The 20,996-nt window shown below is 46.6% G+C and overlaps 1 protein-coding gene across 2 annotated transcripts in view; it reads right to left on the reverse strand.

Moving 5' to 3' along the window:
• pkn1a (protein kinase N1a) overlaps window positions 1-20,996 on the reverse strand; it is a 32,810-nt gene that overhangs the window by 3,522 nt on the left and 8,292 nt on the right. Inside the window, exons 1-15 of one of the 2 annotated variants that reach the window (XM_037472555.2) lie at window positions 10,334-10,474; window positions 9,565-9,759; window positions 8,707-8,812; window positions 8,424-8,572; window positions 8,052-8,172; window positions 5,072-5,217; window positions 4,516-4,729; window positions 3,455-3,649; window positions 3,106-3,215; window positions 2,872-3,015; window positions 2,546-2,621; window positions 1,713-1,848; window positions 1,446-1,530; window positions 738-817; window positions 426-501 (exon numbers count right to left, since the gene is read on the reverse strand). In XM_037472555.2, the coding sequence (XP_037328452.2) occupies window positions 426-501; window positions 738-817; window positions 1,446-1,530; window positions 1,713-1,848; window positions 2,546-2,621; window positions 2,872-3,015; window positions 3,106-3,215; window positions 3,455-3,649; window positions 4,516-4,729; window positions 5,072-5,217; window positions 8,052-8,172; window positions 8,424-8,572; window positions 8,707-8,812; window positions 9,565-9,759; window positions 10,334-10,375 (1,875 nt within the window). In that variant the 5' untranslated portion in view covers window positions 10,376-10,474. Of the gene's footprint in view, window positions 1-425; window positions 502-737; window positions 818-1,445; window positions 1,531-1,712; window positions 1,849-2,545; window positions 2,622-2,871; window positions 3,016-3,105; window positions 3,216-3,454; window positions 3,650-4,515; window positions 4,730-5,071; window positions 5,218-8,051; window positions 8,173-8,423; window positions 8,573-8,706; window positions 8,813-9,564; window positions 9,760-10,333; window positions 10,475-20,996 lie in introns of those variants that run through there. The other variant, XM_037472557.2, reaches the window with a different exon arrangement.

Genomic DNA, 20,996 nt, shown 5'->3' on the forward strand with positions numbered 1-20,996 from the left:
GATATTCATTTCTTCTGATTTAATGAGAATTATTGAATTCAATAAGGTTGTACAAAACTGTCTGACCCTTTGAGGCAGGTGTTTTATTTAGAATTAACATAAATCAATATGTTGAACATTGAAGTTCAAAAATCAAAAAGCTTTCAAAAAAGCTTTTGCAAATTATTCAGACTATTCCAGTCGGGATATTATAATCAAATTACTTTTCATTTTTTTCATATTTCTATAAATGTGCAGTGCCTGTGTAGAAGGTGCACGCTCTGCTCCTCAACTCGTGCAAATATTGAACTATAAAAAAGTGAAAGAACTCCCTTTTTTCTTCTGTGTGTTGTTACAGATGTGAGTGGCAAACCTTTTATCATGTTTGTTATGCATGCAAAGTTAAAGAAAAAAGAAATAATAAGCAGCTGTTTTTCAAACTGTACCTTCCCAAAGTGTCCCCTGCCCAGCACAGCAATCAGTCGGAAGTCCTGGAGGGACAGAGGACCTTTCCTCTGCTTACTGGAGAGTCAGCAGGAACATTTAAAGGAAATAACAAGTTCAAAATCATCTAAACTGAGCACCCAACATCATCAATTGGCATGGCAGACAGTTATATTTATTATTTTTACTTTTTAGACATAATATAACATGAAGAATACAAACAAAATATAGAGATAGACTTAAAGGACAGTGGTACAGGGATTATATGTAAAATTAACGCATAAAAGATGCATTGCTTATGCGCATTTGTGTACCTGCCAACCGATTGGGTTCGCACAGGGCACTCGGGGGTGAGGTCTGGGGGGGAGAAGGGCTCGATGACTGCCAGTCGGTCCTGAGGAGGGACACGCGAGGAAAGGGTTATGAAGGAAAGTGACAGAAACAACGCGAGATAATGACGGTCAGGCGACACAATGGTGATTTCATGATGGAAGAGACACACAAGCAGCCTTCCCGGGGGTCACTTTGGAGGCGTCGGGCCGCGTCACGCGCTGGACGATCCGCATGGGGGGGGAGGGGCAACTCGGAAGAGAGCGGCGCGTTTGACAGTTTGTTGCGTGAGGGTCAAAGATAGCGGGCGCAGACGTTACTATGAACGCAGCATTATGCTAACTGATGCGTTGGAGCTCGTTGAATTTCTTCTTCAAACACGTCTCAGCAATTTCCTGAAATGACTTTAGATCAAAGGGTGTGGCTAGTTTCAAGATAAAACGGTAATTATTATGTATGATTACATTATTTAAAGATTAAAGTGATTGATGAGCTTTGGTCTCATAGCTTAGTGTTTAATGCAGAACTGTTTTTGTAGATCGCAACTTGGGGCTCCATGTTAAAAAAAACAAATTCCCTTCATCCCATGTCCCAAAAGTGGATATACTACAATAGCCCCCACTCCCAAAACCATCACACACACACACACACACACACACTTTCAGGGCTCCCTCTCCCGCCGCCCTGCTCACCGGGGTCTGTGCGTCCACGTCCCTCTTGAAATCGCCTCTCATCGGAGAGTCGCTGTCCAAGTTCAACTTCTCCACAGAGACCTCACTGGGAGAAAAAAAAAAAAAAAGCCACATTCACACGGACGCAAACAAGCAGGCCAACATGGGAGATGCCCACAGACCGATGGACGGGGGACAAGCACAAGAGGGGCGCCCAAACAAGGAGGGTCTCTCTGGGGGGGGGGGAAGCGCCCGTGCGTCTCGTGCACTTTTTTGTGTGTGTCTCACCCGGCGCTGAGCGTCAGGCTCTGTGTGTTGGGGCTGTAGGTTCCCGAGTTGTTGGGGGTGGGAATGGCGTTTCGAAGGAGCCTCACCCACGTCCCGATGTCAACATTCATCTGGCGCGCACGAAGGAAGGCCTTGCCTGGAAACACACACGGACAAACGCACCGGAGAACTGTGAACGCAGCTCGGACTACAAGTGGCGAGTTTTAAAAACCGCTCCGTGAGTTGTAGCCGTTGTAAATTGTGAGCTACAACTATAAATCTGTCTCGGTGCTATACATAATTTTTGGGGGCTATTATCTCTGTGCACATTATCTCTACACGTCACAAAACATATTGTAGAATTTTCACATATTTCTTTACGTTGGCACCTTTGTGGTCCATTTTTTAATTCCTTGGATGTTATTACATACTAAGCAATAAGATTCAAACAGATTTTTCCTCCTTTGTTGCATCTTAATTCTTTCACCAGATACTACAAAAAAAGATTATTCATCATAGGAATACTGAGGGATTGTTTCTCACAGTTCTCCTTCATGTTGTTATAACTATCTCTGCTTAATATCTTTATTTCGTTTAAACGAAGAACTTCCTATCTTTGTTTCTGTTGGCTCTTGGTAAATAAAGTTGTCACCGTGATGAAGGGACAAGAGCACTCACTCACCACTAGATGGTGCTGTGCTCCGAAAGAACATTCAGTGCTTTGAGTGTTCATTTCCTCATTAAGTTACAGAAAAACTGCTACTCTGGTTCATTTCAAAAGGTCCGTTGAGTAAAGACTGCAGTGTAGAAAAATATTTTTGTTCCCAAAATCAACATGTTCTGTGTTTCCTCACCTTGTTGCTTAGAAAAGACTTTCTTCTGCCTCTGGAGACGAGGAACTCTCTCAATGATTGGATTGAAAAATATCACCTGTACAGCACACACACATAAAACACAGAAATTGCACATCCACATTTTATTTTCAGACATTCAGAAATTTGAGTATGAATATGTGTGGGAAGGTGTAGATGGGCATATTTAAATATCTTTTTGTCTCTTCATAGCAACTGAATAAACGGTTCCCATTTCTTTGAACGAGGTTTTGTCAAGTTGTGTGTGTGTGTGTGTGTGTGTGTGTGTGTGTGTGTGTGTGTGTGTGCGCGTGTGTGTGCGCGTGCACCTCAGCCAGCAGCAGGCCTTGAGGCTCGAGCTCCAGCTGAACTCTGTGTTTCTGGTTGTCCAGGAACTCCTCCAGCTTCAGGTACTTCAGAGCACACAACGAGCGGTAGTCCTTCCAGTAGACTGCAATCTCCATCTCCCTCGACTGAAAAAACACACAACAGCTGGAAGTTTTACCAAATGGATGTTCAAATGCACTCTGTGTGTGTGTGTGTGTGTGTGTGTGTGTACTGACCCTTTCCAGCTCCACAGTGAAGGTCTGGTCCCAAGCCTGCTCTCCTACAGTCTTCCAGGCCGTCTGTCCCACCACGCCGTTATCCAGCTTCAGCACAGCACTCACCTCCGCTACACACAGACACATTCCTCCTCAGAACCGGACCATTTAGCACTGACTACTAAAAAAAATGAATGGATGGTCTGAAGTACTGAACCAATTCCACTAAATTTGCTGAAGTCGCACTCGCTGTGCCATTATGTTTAAGCACTGCCCCACAGTACCCAACCCCCTCAACCTAAAGTGACCGCGACAGTGACTTAATGTACCGACTGTAGATTTTCCACAATGTGCTGACAATGACGCTCACATGAGAGCTCCTCCGTCTTGCTGGGGGTCTTCCCGCTGACTGAGCCGCTCCGGCCGTAGAGCCCCTTGCTGCCTCTCATGAAGGACCGGGTGTCTCCGGGGCTGTAGCAGGGTAGCATGACAGATATCCCTTTAGTGCGACCGGGGACCACCTCCAACAACCCCACGCAGCCCAGCACCTGCACCTGTAAAGTACCTGGAGACACAGAATAAATATATATTTTATATATGTATAAAACCAATCAACAGAGGTGGTTTCTTTATGGTTCAACACAGGATAAAATGCCAAATGGTGCACTATGTTGATTGTGTGAGTTTAAAATGAGCTCTGCATACTACTGTGTTGTTGATACCAAATACATCATGCTTACTTACTATATGGTGCTTGAGGCAGTACTTTATCGTCCAATAAAGTAACTGTTAATCTTCAATAATGTTCGAGGGTTGCCCAACAGTTACATTATTGATGATAAAGTACTGCCTCAAGTACCTTTTCGCTTTTATAACACTGTTGCCAGCGAAATTATAAATGGTAAGTAAATAGCTGCCATTCAGCACAAGATAGTTGTAGAGGAAAAGTAGTCCCCGTATGTGCATGTAAACAGCATTGGTTCCCGCTCCATCTCATTCATTCACATCGCTCATAACGTCCACCTTAATTGTCCGGTTGCGAAAGTTCACATTGCCTCAAAACTTATCATTTGTGGGATTTCCGGGTGGATTTCCAGCAATCACCACAGAGCTAAAAGCTAAAAATGAGTGCGCAGTGATGTGGAGCGCTGGGGTCAATGTGAACAGCAACTGTGCATTATCGTTTAATAATGCAGCCCCCGTGACTCACTCTCAACCAATCAGAGCGCTGGATTTCATCTACCAGTGTTATAATAAGTAATAAACTAGTACCACTGTGTAGTATTACATAGATTAGATCATAACCAGAATATTTACAGTTAGTAAAAGTAGTTTGCTGTTGAAAATGTCTGTGGTAATTCAAAACCTCCCCGTCCCACCAAGTGCGATAAGACGTCTTTACCCGCGTGGTATTGCTTTGTTGTTAATTACCAGTGAGAGGGGAGGGCTTGTTGAGCGTGTTGTACTGGTTGTGGAGGTACGGGGCACCATGGCGAGAGCTGAAGGCGGGGGAGGAAGCCAGGACCAGCTCCTCTTTGATGACAGTGGCCTTGGGGTGGTCCTCAGGCAGCTCTGCCAGACGCTGGTCCAGAGAGTCCCTCAGCAGGTCCAGGCGCTGGGACGCCTCGCTCAGACGAGATTGCGCCTACAGAGCAACGACAACACAGAGCAGCAGTGAAGTTTGCTTTTTGGCCTTAAAATTTGCACCTTTAAATGTTTGTAGCACCAGGCTTCACGGCTCAAACAATATCACGTGTTTGATGATGCATGATTGTTTGGAGCTGGTAGACCAACTAATGATTTGGCAACTGCAGTTATTGTTAAAAATAAGATGGGGTGCAGTTTTGTGAAATATCTAAATGATGGTGCTGCATTGCTTTCAGTATATTTTGTCTGTGTTGCACCTTTAGAGAGAACCACTGTGTGCAGGCTGGACAATGAAAGGGTTTGCAGGATGTGTGTGTGTCACATGTGTGTCCAGTCTGACCTCGGACAAGGCTTTCTTGTCCTGGACCTTGCTGGCCCCCAGGAGTCTCAGCACATTTTTGGCCCCTTCAGCAACAGCATGCTCCACTCTGTAATGATGCCTCAGCTCTTCAATGCGCAGCTCCATCCCACAGAGGTCCTGGTTACCTGCAGTGTTCAGGGCGGACAAATTGAATTAGTGAGCAGAGGATCGTGGAGAGTACGGACGAGGCTGTAAACGCCACATTAATCCGGCCGGACAATTTGTATTCTATTAGATGGGAGTTCAGCAGGTGCCTGCAAAGACAACAGTTTTGTTTTGGCTGCAGCGTGTTACGGGGGAACTCCCCTGGGCATACTAGGTAAGTTAATGCCTTTATGCATGTCCTGCATCACACAAGAGGCAGACAAAGGACCCATCAGCAGCACCCGGAGGGAGGCGAGCAGCCTCTGAGTGTTCCTCAGTAAACAACATTAACTTTGGATTCAGCCTCTCCTTCTAAATGGCTTTTTCATTCCCATCGCTAAAAGCAAACAGAGCGATGATGCATTTTTAATCTTTGATTGTATAATATTGTCTAATATTTCCTTTTGTCTGGGAGTGGAGAATTTAAATAAATCCTATTTGCCTTCGGTTAGTCAAGAGAAAGGAAAATGAAAGCATTTGTGATAGCTCAAATGCTTTTCTACAGCAACATGAAATATTAAAGATATTTCATACTGGTAGCAAGCGGTTGTTATAAGAGTATGAAATGTCTTTCATGTTAATGTACAATACAATTATTATAAAATTATGATTTAATTAAATGATTCAATGATCATAAAATAATGCATTATAACACAAATCATTCTGTAAGGACAAAAATGACAAATACCTAGAAAATACCAATTGGCTATTTTATCCTATAAAGGAAAGCCACGATACGCCAACAAGATGAAAAAGAAAAGGAAAGAAAAAGAAAACAAACCCTAAAGCTGTCAGCCTCTGAGTTACACCCGTGAACCCAAACTACAGCTTAGGTGGTCGGCTTATGGCAGAGCAAACTGGAGCACACAGAAATGAGGAGAGATAATGGGATGAATAGCATTCACAAGTATGCGCGTTCTTATGTCACGTTAGTGAAGATTTAGGACGAAGGGGAGTGATTTTAGAAGATCTTCTTGGTGACTTATGGTGAACTTACGGGCTCAAAGCGCCGCTTGAGTTGAGCGGAGAAAGAAAGGGTAAGAGAGGGGAGGCAGAGGTGGATGTGGACTCTTATCTCCTAATAAGGTGTTCTGCCTGGAGCCCGGGCCCTGCTAGATGACCCCTCCACCGGGTGTGGTGCCTGGAGACTGTCTGCGTGCGCACACACGTACGCACGCAGACACACACACGCACACACACACCGACACAGAAACAGAAATTCTAACGTGGATGTTTTAAGTTACGTCGAAGGAGGAAATAAAATACCTGCTGGGAAAGTGCAGAAACACACACACTCTACAGTGAATGTATTTGTGGGTCATAAAGGTTACAGTTTGTAAAAGCAAACTTAATTAATAGTAGTGCTCCACTGAACAGAAAGGATTCACATCGATGCAGCAGAACCAGTTGCTCCATCTTTGGCAAAACCGGGCGCCTACATCTCCCACAATGCACCCCAACCACAGGGGGAGGGGTTTAGTGAAAGATTTAGCCATGTTACTCTCGAGGAGGCTAATGTCTGGTCTTCAGACGCAACGGACACAGAATTAAGTGACGTCACTCAAGGTCATTTGGTTTCAAACTTCACACGTGGATGCATCCGGAGGCTCTGCAAGCATCATTTCCAGCACTCTGCACTACTCGTTAACAGACTCTGTGGAGATCAAACCATCTTCATTGTTTTACAGCAGTGGAAGGAACATCAAATCAAGAAAAAAAAGTTTTTCCCCTTAGAAGACCACTGGGGAAAAAGCAACCATCCTTCCAAATGGCCACTATCTTCTTTCCTTAAAAGCCTACGTTCTTATTAGCCATCGGTTGCCTCAAGAAACAAATACATGCTCCCCAAAGGGAACACGCATTCCTTAAAATCTCTATTTTACTTCTGTCCCCTCCTACTGCTGCTCTCAGACTATGGTGACGCGTATCAATCGGCCCATTTTTATCCCCCCCCCCCCCCCCCCCCCAACAAAGGAGCCGCAACGGTGCACAGCTCAGAAACTCATCAACCTGCACAGAAAGGCGCATCCATCCCTCTGCCAGGGCACACAATGACAGTGTGCGTCAGACAGAAGGGACCTCGCATCTGTTCATTTGATCGCACAACCACGCGTCCCCCAACACGCTCGATCACCTGGCCGGATGCGGTCACACACACACACACACACACACACTCTCTGTTTATCAGTCCTAACTGTCTGGGAGCAAACACTAAGGCCGGCTCCTTTATTGATCTGTTTTATGCTCCTGTGCGTCCGCTGTCTGGAGCTGCTGCTCACTGAGAGACACGCACAAGACGGAGACATCAAAAGCATCCCGTCACAGCCAGCTGACCATCGCCACGACCCCCCGCAGCGCCAGCTCAGATCACTTTCCCCCCCCGACGGGAAATTAAAATGTGCGGGTTAGGAATAATGACTGCGTGCTGGTGTTTGATTTGTTGCTGTTGGTGCATGTTGTACAGGATTTTGACAGGTTTACCTCTGATAGATATCAGATACTATGATGAAGAGCTGCATCCAAGAGGCAGAACCTTTTACAGTGCAACCAAATATTGAAAAGACGAAATATTATAAACAATGTGAATGGACGGTACTCGTAAAGCGCTTTTCTCGTCTTGCAACAAGTCAAAGCATCTCAACACTGGTGTCATCATTCACACCTGATGATCAGTAGCCAACATTCACACACAGTTACAGCTCCGGGAGACATTTTTGGCATCAAGGGTCCAAAGACATTACAGAGCAAATTGGATCGAACCTCCAATCCTCCGGTTGAAGGACCCTGTTCTCCAATCAGCCACAGTCGGACTCACCCTGGGTGTCCTCGTTGTGCTCGGTGGCCTGCACAGCTTTGCGGATCTGCATGCGGATGATGTCAATTTTGGTCTTGCTGTCCTGCTGCATCTGCTGGGCTGTCTGCAGCATCTTCTTATCCTGTTCAAAAGGACATTGGAGACCGACAGCAGAAGTCACACAACTGCAAGTCGCTGTGATGTGCCAGATTCTCAATAAAGTTAAAAAAGAACATTTAAGGCGAACCCATGGTCATGAAGATACTCATTTAACGTTACATGGACTTTGCATGCCGCTGAATACCCTAGATACAATAGATTTAGATGTAGTCGACGAAATTAACACTGGTGTGTGTGTGTGTGTGTGTGTGTTTTAAAGCATTGGTCCTGTACCTTGGTGGACCCGTTGGCGTAGATGGGGATCATGTTTTCGACCCCCTGCTTGACTTTGAGCTCGATGTTGAGCTGCCTCTCCAGGGCAGCGATGCGATCCTTGTGGGCCGACGTGCGGCTCTCCGCCCCCGGAGAGCTGGGACACTCGTCTGTGCCGATGGAAAGGAAAAGGATGACGTTTCACACCGTGTGCTCTAAAGTCAAAGTACTCATCTAATGTCGAGCCATGTGCGGCTCACTAATCTGGAACTTTCTTGGTGACCTTGTTTTTCCACACGCGTACCTCTGTTCTCTTCCCCCCCCTTCACCACAATGTGAGCGTCCAGTTCCTGCAGTTGCGCATGAAGGTCGTCCAACTTGCGATTTGAAGATCGCAACTGGCTCTCCACCTGCAGGCAAGTACAAATTAAAAAAAACATAATTACACACAAGAATATCTCAAGAGGCCAGACAGCAGACTTTGAACCAGTTCGACAGGATGATTCACCTTCAGTTGTGTACCAAGATCTGTTATCAGATCATTACGACGTCAGTTTTTTTTTTCTATTTTGAGCTTGACATTCTGTCCCAGCGTATTTCCTGGTATGCACCTGCGTCCTGAGCCGATCCCTGATTACATCAGTTCACACCTGGCATCAGGAGGAGTCTCCGAATGAGTCTTCGGTGATTCTTGTGATCCGATCTCACGTCCCCACGTACATGCATGACAAAGCCCTTCAGACAGGAATGCACTTCATGTGCAAAACAACAATACAGGCTTACAGGCCTCTTACTCCAGGCAAACCAAATCACCTGATGGGATCAAGTTTGACTCACTCCATAAAGCCAGCTGAGCCAACTGGAGATGAGTAAGCGGGACAGAGGATAGCTGTGGCTTCGACCCGACAGGGTTTGGATCAACCATCGTGCTTTAAAGAATCATTCCTCTTTTAAACGCCCACTACGGCACGTGAGCAACGCATCTAACTCTGGACGTGCCTGGGAATTACTGCTCACGTCTAGCGACAGGCCGAGCTGGTGCAGCTGTACTGGGAACTGCTATGTGACTCCATGGCCACTCTTCCAGTCATTAAATTGGTTTCCTGCAGTCGCACCAATGTGAAAAAAAACAACAAGACATTTGAGCGGTTCCGCGTCCAACCTGCTGAGCGTTCCTCTTGTCGGTCGTCGCCCGCCGTAGGTTCTCGGCTCCCTCCTTGATTTTCAGCTCCCGGCGGATCTCTCTGCGGATCCTTTCGCGATGCTCGTCCAAAAGCTGCTGCACGCTGGTATCGGAGAAATCAGAGTTCTGGTCCAGGCCGAGCTGCTCCAGAACCGACAGCCCACCAGAGTCGCTCTGCACGGGACGAGGAGGAACAGAACGGATAAAGAGGTAAGGCAGCGTGGTTACAAAACTAAACTTTAAAAAAAACAGACAATACAGACAGCCTGTGAGAGGGACATAGACAGACAAGGAAGAGATGGTGAGCAGGATAAGGCAGTAATGGGAGGAAAGAGGGGGGGTGGGGTGATGGGGTGGGAAAGGAAAAAAAAATGTGTAGAAATAAGAATGTTTGGAGGAGCAGAGAGGAACAACAGTCTGCTTCAGCGTGTTTTTAATAAATCAAAAGTAAAGTTTTATAATTCAGAGGCACCATTAGGAATGTCATTTCAATACGGGCTGCCTGACAAATGGCTATATACAAACATCAAAGTGCACTATCCATTGTGTTTTTTAAACACACACACACACACTTGGTAAAAGTAAATAACTTGGCTCCATAAAGTTCCTTCTCACATCCTGTGTCCCCACACAGTAAAATCCCCACTCAATAAGCCGGAGACACGAGGGACAACGTTAGATTCTCACAAACGACACGGCCCGCTAATACAGGAACACACAAAAACACACAAAGCCAACTGCACTTCACCTCCGAGCTGTCCTCATCCTCCTCGTCGCCATGCCAACACATTTACTCTTCACCCAGGTACTAGGACAGAAATCTTTGGTGCGCTCCCGAGCTCGGCCCAAACCGCTACTGCCGCGCCGAGAGTGAAGTGGGTTTGGGAGTGAGGGCGTTGGGGGAACCCGGTTAAAAAAAAGAAAAAAAAGAGGGAGAGTTCAGGGAGGGAGGAGGGGGAACGCCTCCCAAAGAGGATATCCGTCCCGACACCAAGCTGCTCAGGCCTTTCCTGTTTCCTCTGCAAATTCTGTTGCCGTCGGTGGTAAGCGAGACACGGGGAGAGCGGGGGGGGGGGGGGGGGGGGGGGCATAAACTCTCCCCATCGAGGACGCATCCCGACCCATTCCCCAATCCGCGGCAGTAGGCCCGTCCCGTGTAAAGACTGTGAAGTCACCGAATAATCAGAAGTGGCTTGAAGTGACGTTGTGACGGCGTATTATTCGGCCCCGCCGATACGATCTCGCGAGCGGAAACGAGGGAAGGACGCGTCGTCTAAGTATTGGATCGCAGCCAGAGAGCAAGATTGGCTGCTTCACGTCCACATGTGCAAGCAGCAGAGGGGGATCCCCTTCCCCCCCCCGCATATAAAACACTGAAGGGACAGTCACGGCCTGCTTTTGAAAGCAGCAGTGGGGGAAGCTAACACAGCTTAGCATTAGCTCGACTGTGTTACACCCTGGGGTTACTTATCTGGTTTTCAAACCCCATGAGGATCATTTGAATTCTCACATCTAGCTAAAGGCCAGAGGAGTAAAGTGCACAGTTCTTTCTCTGAGGGAGGAAGCGACTGGAAGTGTTGTGAAGTCAGCCTGGCAGGACAGACTCGTCAATCATCTTCGGGCAGACATTTATGACTTAATTAATGTCCTTGCATAGCTACGTCTGACTGAAACTCATTACCTGGGAAGGGAGAGAGATTTATAGTTTAGGTTACATGACAAAGGCTTTGTTCTCTTCCTCTATGAACATTAGATCATAACTTTTAACAAATCACAGATTTGTCCACATTGTACAAACTGATCGATGACATCATGAGCCATAAAAAAAAAATGTTCCTCTAGAGAAATAATAAACCCAAGTACCGAGCTGCGTCCAGCTCTCCTAATACATCAGGGGGGGGGGGGGGGGGATGAAGGAATGGTCGGCGATGTCGCCAGAGAGACACATATCCATAACAGGTCATTACTGACAAACCCTTAATCATTTCCTCACTAGGGGAGGGGTTTTCTGTTTTACTGTAAAGGCACGTTTTTAGACCACTGACGGCTTCAGCGGTTTCAGCGGGAATGACGACTGCGTTTTCTTATCACAGGGGGGGGGGGGGGGGGGGGGGGGGGGAGTGGACCAATTAGGTCTGTAATTAAGTAGGTCATTATGTTGTCTTTCCACATATGAAACTGACTCATGCCTCTGGACTCCTCAGTAGATCTGTGTGAGCCCACATAAGAAAGGAGACACTGACTGGACAAGGAGTCTTAATTCCTGTAAAACCACAAGCAGACACTGGGGTTTTACAAGTACATATGGATTGTTTACCAAGTGGTAAAAGCTGCAATAATTACTTCCAATACACTTCAATTATAGGCTGACTTTGTTTGTTTTATCCATTTAATTCACATCAGGTACACAGTTGAGGTGGCTCAACCTACAAATTAAAATAACTCAAAAACATTCCAGACAGGTTGACAAATTGATCTACTTCCGAATGAAAATATTCAAAGTATTGACACACTAAGGCCAAAACAGTCAAATAATGAATACAGTAGGATTACACAAAAAAATCCTAAATTTGGGGTTATTACGACCCAGATTTGTGCAAAACCGGCGACCTTGAACACACAATAACTCCTCTGCGTCTGAACCCAGCACCTGCACCCCGTGTGCTCCGTGAGGAGCACGGACTACGTGCTTGCACTTACTGCACGGCTCCCTTTGGGAGGAGCGGCTGTTGCTCTAATGTGCTGTGTGTCAGACGCTGAGCTGATTGTGTAACTGAACCCAGAGATGTTGTTGCAATTCTTCTGCTCCGGTCATGCTCTCTCATCCACATCGTCCTTATGACTTTCAGCACAGATGCACTGGATTTCATGTAGTGATCCAAATGACTTTATTTCATCCATCTTGGAATGTTTACGTTTGCACTATGTTTAATGCTGAAATCAGCACGGTGACACACAGTGGTTCCAAAACAGTTTCTGCCTGGGCCCCCTTTGAGGACATAAGACTCCATTAGACTATTCAAACTGGGAACTGGGAATTGGGAACCACTGCACTAATCTAGCACGGTGAACTATTAACCGGCTTACCAACAGCATATTAGCGACAAGGTGAACATGGTAAACGGCAGGTTTCACCTTTGTGAGCATGTGGGGCTTGTTCTGCACGCATCTCTGTGGACTCTTGGGCCCGATTCCAAAGACCACCCTAAAGCCTGAGGGACTTTACCAACGTCACCTGGTAAGTGTGATCGCTGCCACATGTCAGCATGACGTCAAAACATATGATTTACAAGGTTATTTTTTTTATTACTTTTTACTCTGATTTGAATGTATTCCAGGCTTTTTCCCCTCATAAAATCAGGTCACTTTACATACTGTTTAGTCAAAACGGGTCTACTGTCATTCTTTTTTTATGTCACATGTGCCGTTCTCAGTTTACCTTTTTTAACATCTCTGTGCTTTCACTGGTTATCCCGTTTGCAATGACTTCTGGGTAATTCCCTTGAGACAGCATGCGATGCTGACTTACAGAAATTGTTCATAAAGGGCTCACGATGTGTGGCAGAGAGCCTCAAACACTCAGCGGTGGGACAGAACTAAACCCTTATGGAGTAAACGAGTGGAAACACTGTTTGGTAACAGTGCTGCTGTTATTGCCCCCCCCCAAAAAAAGACAAAAAGCTTTAACCTCAATTTCTTGGTAAATTGTTGATTTCAAAATAAGTCAATCAGACCAGAGCGAGAACAGGACATCTGGTCCAAACAAAAACACAAAATCGTCCAATCACAACCGTCCTTCCGGATGCGCCGTGTGTTCAGTTGGCGGGAGATCTGTCTCCTGACACTTCCAACGCAAGGCGCGTCAACGATGCGTTAGCAGCAGCAGGTAGCGACGGGGTGTGCTACGACACGTTTATGTATGTAGCGTAGAACACGCATGCACAAAGCTCGTCTCTTTCCAATGAAACGGTGATAACGGTGTGTGTATATTAGCATGTCCTCCGCTGTGAGGAGTTTTTCTACCGAGCCATAATGACCACTCAGTAGAGCGATAGTCTCAAAGAGGCGTTGTCGTGCGTGCTTGCTCGACATGGACAAAAACAGCAGGGCAGATAATCATTTCAATGAATGCGCACCGAAACCCAAACAAGAAAACACAACCCCCCCCTTCCCAGTGAAACAGGAGGACACAACCCCCCCCTTCCCAGTGAAACAGGAGGACACAACCCCCCCCTCCCAGTGAAACAGGAGGACGCGTCTCTTGTGGAGCGAGGCCACACAGAATGTATCCCGTGTTGCTACAGCGAGTGTGATCTGTGTACTCACAGCTACAGTAGTCTCACTCCAAATTAGCACTTTAATGTGGGCCGCTGAATGGGACACGACGTGAAAATGGGACACTGGTTCCACCTGGAGAGGAGGACGGACCGGCCAACTATGGTCCTGTTTAACAAAGGAGGAAGAAGACGACTTTCAACGGTGACAAGTCATAATGAGACGGTTGGGACCGTCCATCATCTAGAGAGGTCTCGCTCTCTCTCGCTCTCTCTCTCTCACGGCAACCAATGAGAGTCGAGGGCCCTGTTGTGATGATCTTCCCAATACACACAGAGCCCCCCCCCCACACTGCTAAATAAAATGGTGCCGAGGACAGGCACTGATCCGATCACCTCTATAGAGGAAAGTTACATTATTATCTTTATATTCTGGTAAAAAAAGCCTTTACGCCAAGTGTGCGTGAGAAATAGCATGTAAATGCAAAATGCATGCATGCAAATATGTTGCTGTACTGCACGGAGAACACCGAGGCTCCCGTTTCTCTCACAAGAGACGCACACTAATTTGCACATAACGTCCTGTCGATGTCTTCCACTTGCCATGAGCCGATTCAACACTCTTTCCTTCTGTTGTCAAACCGACCGGCAGAGAGGCGTGGAGGGGGAGCAAGGTTGAACGTGGACAAGGCCCAAGAGGGGGAATAAAAAAATAGAAAAAAAAAACAAAAAAAAACTAACACCCTGATGAAAGTCATTCAAAATCAGCACTGTTGAATTTAAGATCACACTATTCCCAAACAGGGAAGTCTGCTTGATGCACACACACACACACACACACAGCGATTGAGACAAAGACAGACAGAGCGCGGGGACAGGAAGAGAGGGAGGAGGGAGACGGACGAGGCACAGCCGAGAGGGTTCACAGGGTTGATGCGGACAAATAAGCAGAGAAAGAAAGAAGGGCGATAGAAAAATGGGGCAAAGAAAAAGCCGAGACTACAATGTGCCACAACGCCACCAGTCAAATGTCCGTCAAGAAACGCAACGGGGCATTTTGGACGTGGACGACTCCGAGGCGATTCCTTTGTTGTTCCTCCAGCCGACGGCGTGACGCAAACACGAGGACGGATGTAAAAAGGCTCCATAAAAGAGGATTCACAGCCGCTGGCCAACACAGCAACGCGAGCAAAGGAGCATCGGTAGCTGTGCACAATGTACACAGGAGAACAACACGGGTAGCGCTCGGACACACCCATGACAATGAGGGCGGCGTTTGACCTTCAAATCCCTTCGGCCATTCTAATCACCTGATTGGGTTTCCCCACCTATGGGCCACGTCACGGCTTTGTACGAGCCCGACAGCTCGTCACATGTGGGAGAAATCGTATTCTTTTAGCTTTTCATTTATCTTGTATTTAAAAAAAAAAAATGTATACAAAAAAAGTAGGCTCAAGCGTAACGCTCATTTGACTCTGGTAGCAGGAAGGAAAAAAGCACAGCGGCTTCAATAAAAGGTGCTTTGTTCGTGGCTGCTGCAGGTCCGAGGAGAAGGAAAAAGAAAAAATGGTGCCCTGCCACACAAAGTCTCGCCCATCATCCCCTGACCTGCGGACGCACACGGCAGGAAGCTGCTGCTGCTTGGTTATGCAAACCCTGAACGGCGCTGACGCATGCAGCTCACCTGGATTATTGTTCACTGGCTGCACCAAACGGAGACAAAGGCAACACAGAACTTCATCAGTGTGCCGCATAACGAAATGGTCGAACACATTTGTGTTGTGCTGCCCGTGTTCTCCAGATGCAACACGAGCGCAATCATCAGTCCAAAGTTCTACGGTACAATCGTTTCTCTTCTAAAGCACATGACCGACTTCGTCTTGGTCACCATCAGGTGACTAGTTTCAGAGTCTCAGACGAACCGGAGTCCTGGGTCTGCATGTGCGTGTGAGTCCAAGTCACCAAAGGTCTCATGTGATTGGATGATGTGTTACACCTTTCGGGGAAATTTCACAAAGACTTTAAATTTGAACAGATGTGCTGAATGCTTTCCTTTCAGTTACCAAAGTAAAGACGTCCAAACATATTTCCGTACTGCAATGCCTTTGTTCATAATGGCTGGTAAATAAACCCACATTCACACAGTAAGACACTAGATGAGTTGAGCTATTGATCGAAACAAGTGTCTTGATAATCATTTGCGTCCTTTGTTAAAGGGAAAAGCTTTGCTTCCCTTTCCTTGATGTTTATGACAGGTAGGAAGTTATTTGGGACCCTGTAAAACCCAGAGAGCCTGAACACGTTTAGGGGGGGGCGGGGGGGGGTAGATGTTTGGAGGACAAACATCCTCTTGTGGGAATGTAAACGCTGTCTTTACAGAGACGGGCTCCATGTCCACAACCACTGAACCTTTCCCTGAAATAGAGAGAAACAAACCGCTACCCTGCTGCTCCGTTCTCCAGAGAGAGCCAACCCTGCAGAGGCATTCATCTTCCTGGAGGGAAGAGCCTCAGCTCTGCAGGACGCCTGTCAATCACCGCGGGCTGCAGACCTGCCCCAGTGAGCGGTCCAGACAGCGATCAATCACCGTCCGCTCCCTGTCCTGCTTAGTCAGGGAGGACGCCCCCAACAGCTGTCAATCACCCTCCGGCTGGTACCCGCAGCGCGCTGAGGGAGGTGCAGATGTGAACTTTTCCATTGGCTGAAATAATCCTGGCCGGAATGTAAACGCATAAACAGCGTCAGGCGGAATATTTGGCTTTAGGACCTGGCCCCGTTTCTGAAGATCCATTTATCATTTGCGGAAGACAGAGTGAGCTGCTTCTTAACATGCACCCATGTGAGTCGATCCAAAAAAAGAATGTAAAAACAGAAGTAAATTCATAACTGGAAGGAAGCTCCAAAGCCTTTCCAGCAGCAGGTTGTCCTCTGCACTTTGCTGATCATCACTCTGTGTAGCTTCAGAGCGTCGGCCTGTGAAACCACAGCCTTCCACAGAGTTTACCCTCCTCAGAAACAGAAGCAAGGCTGACGACTAAAAAAAAAAGGAAAAAGGGCAAATGGGTAAATGTTGGCACGCCATCTCCAGAGAAGAGTAAAGCAGCGCACGGTGATCAAGCTCTTGCTGTTGTTCCCGTTTCAGTGAATGCAACGTGTGTGTGCGTGTGTCTGTAATGAGGCTAAAAGGTGTCTGTGGAATCGCTCTGACAGGTCAGGAGGATCTGCCTAGATCAACGTCATGGCACGGCAGCCCTGCAGAGCTGCACTCTCCATATCGCTGGGTTTTACTCTCGAGTAGACAGATAGAAATGGTTCCACGCCGGCACAGTCCGTCCGGGCACATCCCCCCCCCACCCCCCCGAAGAAGAAGTGCAAGGCCCGGGCGAGACGTGGCCCTGGTCCAGCCTTCGCCCCTCGTATCCTGGACCAGTTTAGCTGTGCGGGGATATGAGGGCCGAAGGCTGGACAAGGCCCCCCCCATTGCAGTTTTTACAGCGTGTCTGCGTGCGCATGCGAGTCATAGGAAGAGAACATGTGCAGACATTCCTGAGACGCCAGAGTGGTGACAACAGCCAACCTGGCAGGAGGGAGGGAGGTGAGCAGAGTTTTTACATTAAATACCACACGGATGAGACGGACACTACATTTAGTTTTGCGGCTCTGTGACAAAAGAATGATTTGTTGTAAACAAAGTACAGCTGGGGCTGAAGGGAATTGAGTCCATTGAGAGCACATTTGGCAGAGAGCTGTAAACTGGTCAAACAAAGGGCTGCATATTATAATGACAATCTGAAAAAGTCAGTACTGTTCTCCTCTTGCAGCCCCAATATGGTTTTGCCCATTTCCGAAAACTTCCGATGTCTGTTCTTCAAAGCAGACTTATGACCTCATTGTGCCTCCAGACATTCTGCGTGTCTGAGGCAAAAGCCAGTACCGCGGTGCATGGGTCGAAAAGCAGGGGGGAGTGTGGTGACCAGGGAGGGAGGAGGCCATGGGGGGGGAAAAACATTGAGAATAAAACATAGTACAAAGTGGCTTAAAGGGATTAAAGTCATGCTGGACTAGCAATCAATTCAAATCAAAACACAATTTAAAAGGCACTTTTGATGCCTGGTACACACATTATTGATTTTTGTAACTCTGCTGCTATTTATAAATGAGGCCGTTTAAATGGACCAAACAGCACAACTGGTACTGCCTTGCTGCACACTATTCAAATAATACAACCGCTAAAATGCAATCACATGCAAATTCTTGTCTGTCCTTAAGAATTTGTAAAAGAGGTATGAAGATTAACAACTTGACAAAAGTGTGATTAGAGACGTGTTAGTTGTGAGGAAGAACTGGATGTAATCATTGGACTGACAGCTGACTGCAAGCAAGTCCCTCCCGTAAATTACAACGTTTGTGTGTCTGTGTGTGCGCCCTTCCAACGTTGTATAGCGGAGTATTTGGGCAGGGAGACAAACAAAAGTGGCCCGATATCCCATCTACGTGAGGGGGAGCACCGGTGGGAGACCGCGTGGCACAGAGAATCTAACAGATGAAGAGCGATGTAAGTGTGTGTCACAGCATCAACGGTTATGACTGTTGGGTTCTGGTGTGGAGAAGCACAGACCAGTGAAGCAGGTCTGCACTCTGTGCGCGTGTGTGTGTGTGTGTGTACACACAGGACCTGCAGAAACACGTAGAGCTCGACAGCAGTGATCATGTGGTTGCAGTTGGAGGGACATTAATGCTCGGGATTACAAGTTAATGGTCTTTGCCACAATACACGACAAACACTTCCCCATGACAGGATAAAAATGCATTAAACTAGAAGTTTTAAATCTCAGTTGTGGATCAAATAGATGTAAGCTAGGAAGTGAAAGGTCTGGCAATGGCCCAGCTGGTGACAGAAATATAGTACAAGTGAATGGCGTCATATTTCCAAGGTAACTTAACCCCCCCGTCTATCCACTCGGTTACGCAACAGTTTTTCGGGTAGAACAAACAAAGCAGCTTTTTTTTTAATGCTTAAGTTACCCCATTATGTAATTTTAGTGTAATCTGTTGCATCAACATTCCCATGTTTAATATTGTTGAAAGCACTCAGCTTAGCACATATTTAAGCGCTTATTTAAGTTAAAACGATGGGCCTTTCTAAAGAACATACGTGTTGTTGGAGGCGACCGTGTGGATGAGAGCGACACGTGAACGGGACACAAAGCGGGCGAGTTCGCTGAAGAGTGTAAACAGAGGTCGCCTAAACTGAATAGAAAGAAGCAGTGGTTTGGTGGTACTAAAAGCATTGAGTGTGATGGCCCTGACTGAGTAACCACAGCTTCATGTAAGCAGCCATTTAATCAAGTGGGAAGGCAAAAAAAGCATTTCAATCCAATCTCCAATTACATGGACCAATATCATTTTAGTGCCTCCGCTTAGTTAACGGTCCTTCGAGACAGTTCACTCTCATTAAAGCTTCCGAAAGCACATCGGTGATGTGTAAATGCGGTCGGGAGGACACCGAATACGCAACGCAACACAAAAACAGGGCCGACTTCCTGTGTGTGTGTGTGTGTGTATGTATGTATATCTGTGTGTACGGCTGACTGAATCATATAGGAAGAAACTATGAGCTCACCCTGTTGCCACCTGTTTGAGAGACAGCGCGGCCTCTCTGTAACGCACCGGGACACAGCCCTCCCTCCTCCTCCTTCGGGCCTGCCGGCGCTCCAACGAGCCGGAGAACCAATGAGGGGCAACGCCGCCTGCAGTGGTTGTTTTTTTTTTTTTTTTCCCCTTTTGTTACTTTTTGACGCGCGGCCGTTCCAAACTGACATGAATGCGTCTCAGATATGTGTGAGCTCGCAGCAGTAGGGCAGAGAGCACCAGGCCCACTACCCCCCCCCCTCCAAGAAGTTGTAAACCTTGGGGAAACAGTGTTAAAATCAGCCGTGACATTTTTTTTCAAGGCACTCTACATGCACACAAGCAAAGATGACTACTTTAATATGCCTAACATTCTTAACTTTGTCAATACCTAGCACGTACATTACCCATATTGCACCTCCACCACCGTGCTATGCTAGTAGCTGCTTCGACTCCACCTTCAAATTACTTTTAATCTTGAAAAACTCGCAGTGTTCAACTTAGTCTTGAGATTGGCTCGATTTCTTCTTCTTCTTCTTCTTCTTCTATTTTTACATGTGATTTGACTGCAACTCCAGCCAGCTACCCAAACCTCTCAGCGGGCCAAAAGTTATCAGTGCAACTCTATCTCCTACCCCCATGGGTGGGATTGTTTGTGGAGAGACTTTAATAACTCCTGTTGCCTATTTTTATCTCCTACGTCACACCCTTGTGACGCAAAAGACCACACAAACGTATAAACCAGCTTTGACAAAGGCCTCCGGATCTTATCAGCATCATGCTGGAAATCATTTACTTACTTTACTCTGAATTATAACCATTATTCATTTAACAATTATGAGCAAACAAACCGCAATCTGCTGCTTTTAATATCTGCAGATATTGAACTTAACGCTCAACAGTCTTCTTTAATACAGACCGTAAACCAGCGTACAGTCAGCAATAACTCATTCAGTAAGGTAACCATTGGTAGGATGGTCCACACCTAAAAGGCAAAAGCTCTTCTCTTTCTAATTATCCTCGGTGGAGGACGCCTCCTGAGGTCCAAACACAACCAAACGGGAAAACAAGAGGGGGGGGGGGGGCTGGAGAGGAGGAGAGCAGCTGGTGTGTAGCAGGGACTGGAGGGAGGGAGGGAGGGAGGAGAAAGATAACAGAAGGGCACCATAGTAGATCACTTTACACTCCGCTTCTTCTCAGTGCTTCTTGACCGGTCGAGACGCACCGAGAGGGAGTTTGGTTTTGTATTGTAGGACAAAAACACAGCAATCTGTCAAATGGCTTTTCATGGGAATTAACATTTTGGGGTCATTTAACTGTATTCACCTTCTCATATATGACAGAACATTTCGTTTTGTCATAAGAAGGCATGCATGCAAATATTTCTAATAGATTTTAAAAGTTACCTTTTTGACTTAATCCATTTTGTAAATAGAACTTTATTCTTTCCTTGAACAACAAAAACATTAACGCTGAATAGAATGGTGCAAAGTGTTTTCAATAGCG

This window comes from Pungitius pungitius, chromosome 9, assembly GCF_949316345.1.
Source record: "Pungitius pungitius chromosome 9, fPunPun2.1, whole genome shotgun sequence".
NCBI classification, from domain to species: Eukaryota; Metazoa; Chordata; class Actinopteri; order Perciformes; family Gasterosteidae; genus Pungitius; species Pungitius pungitius.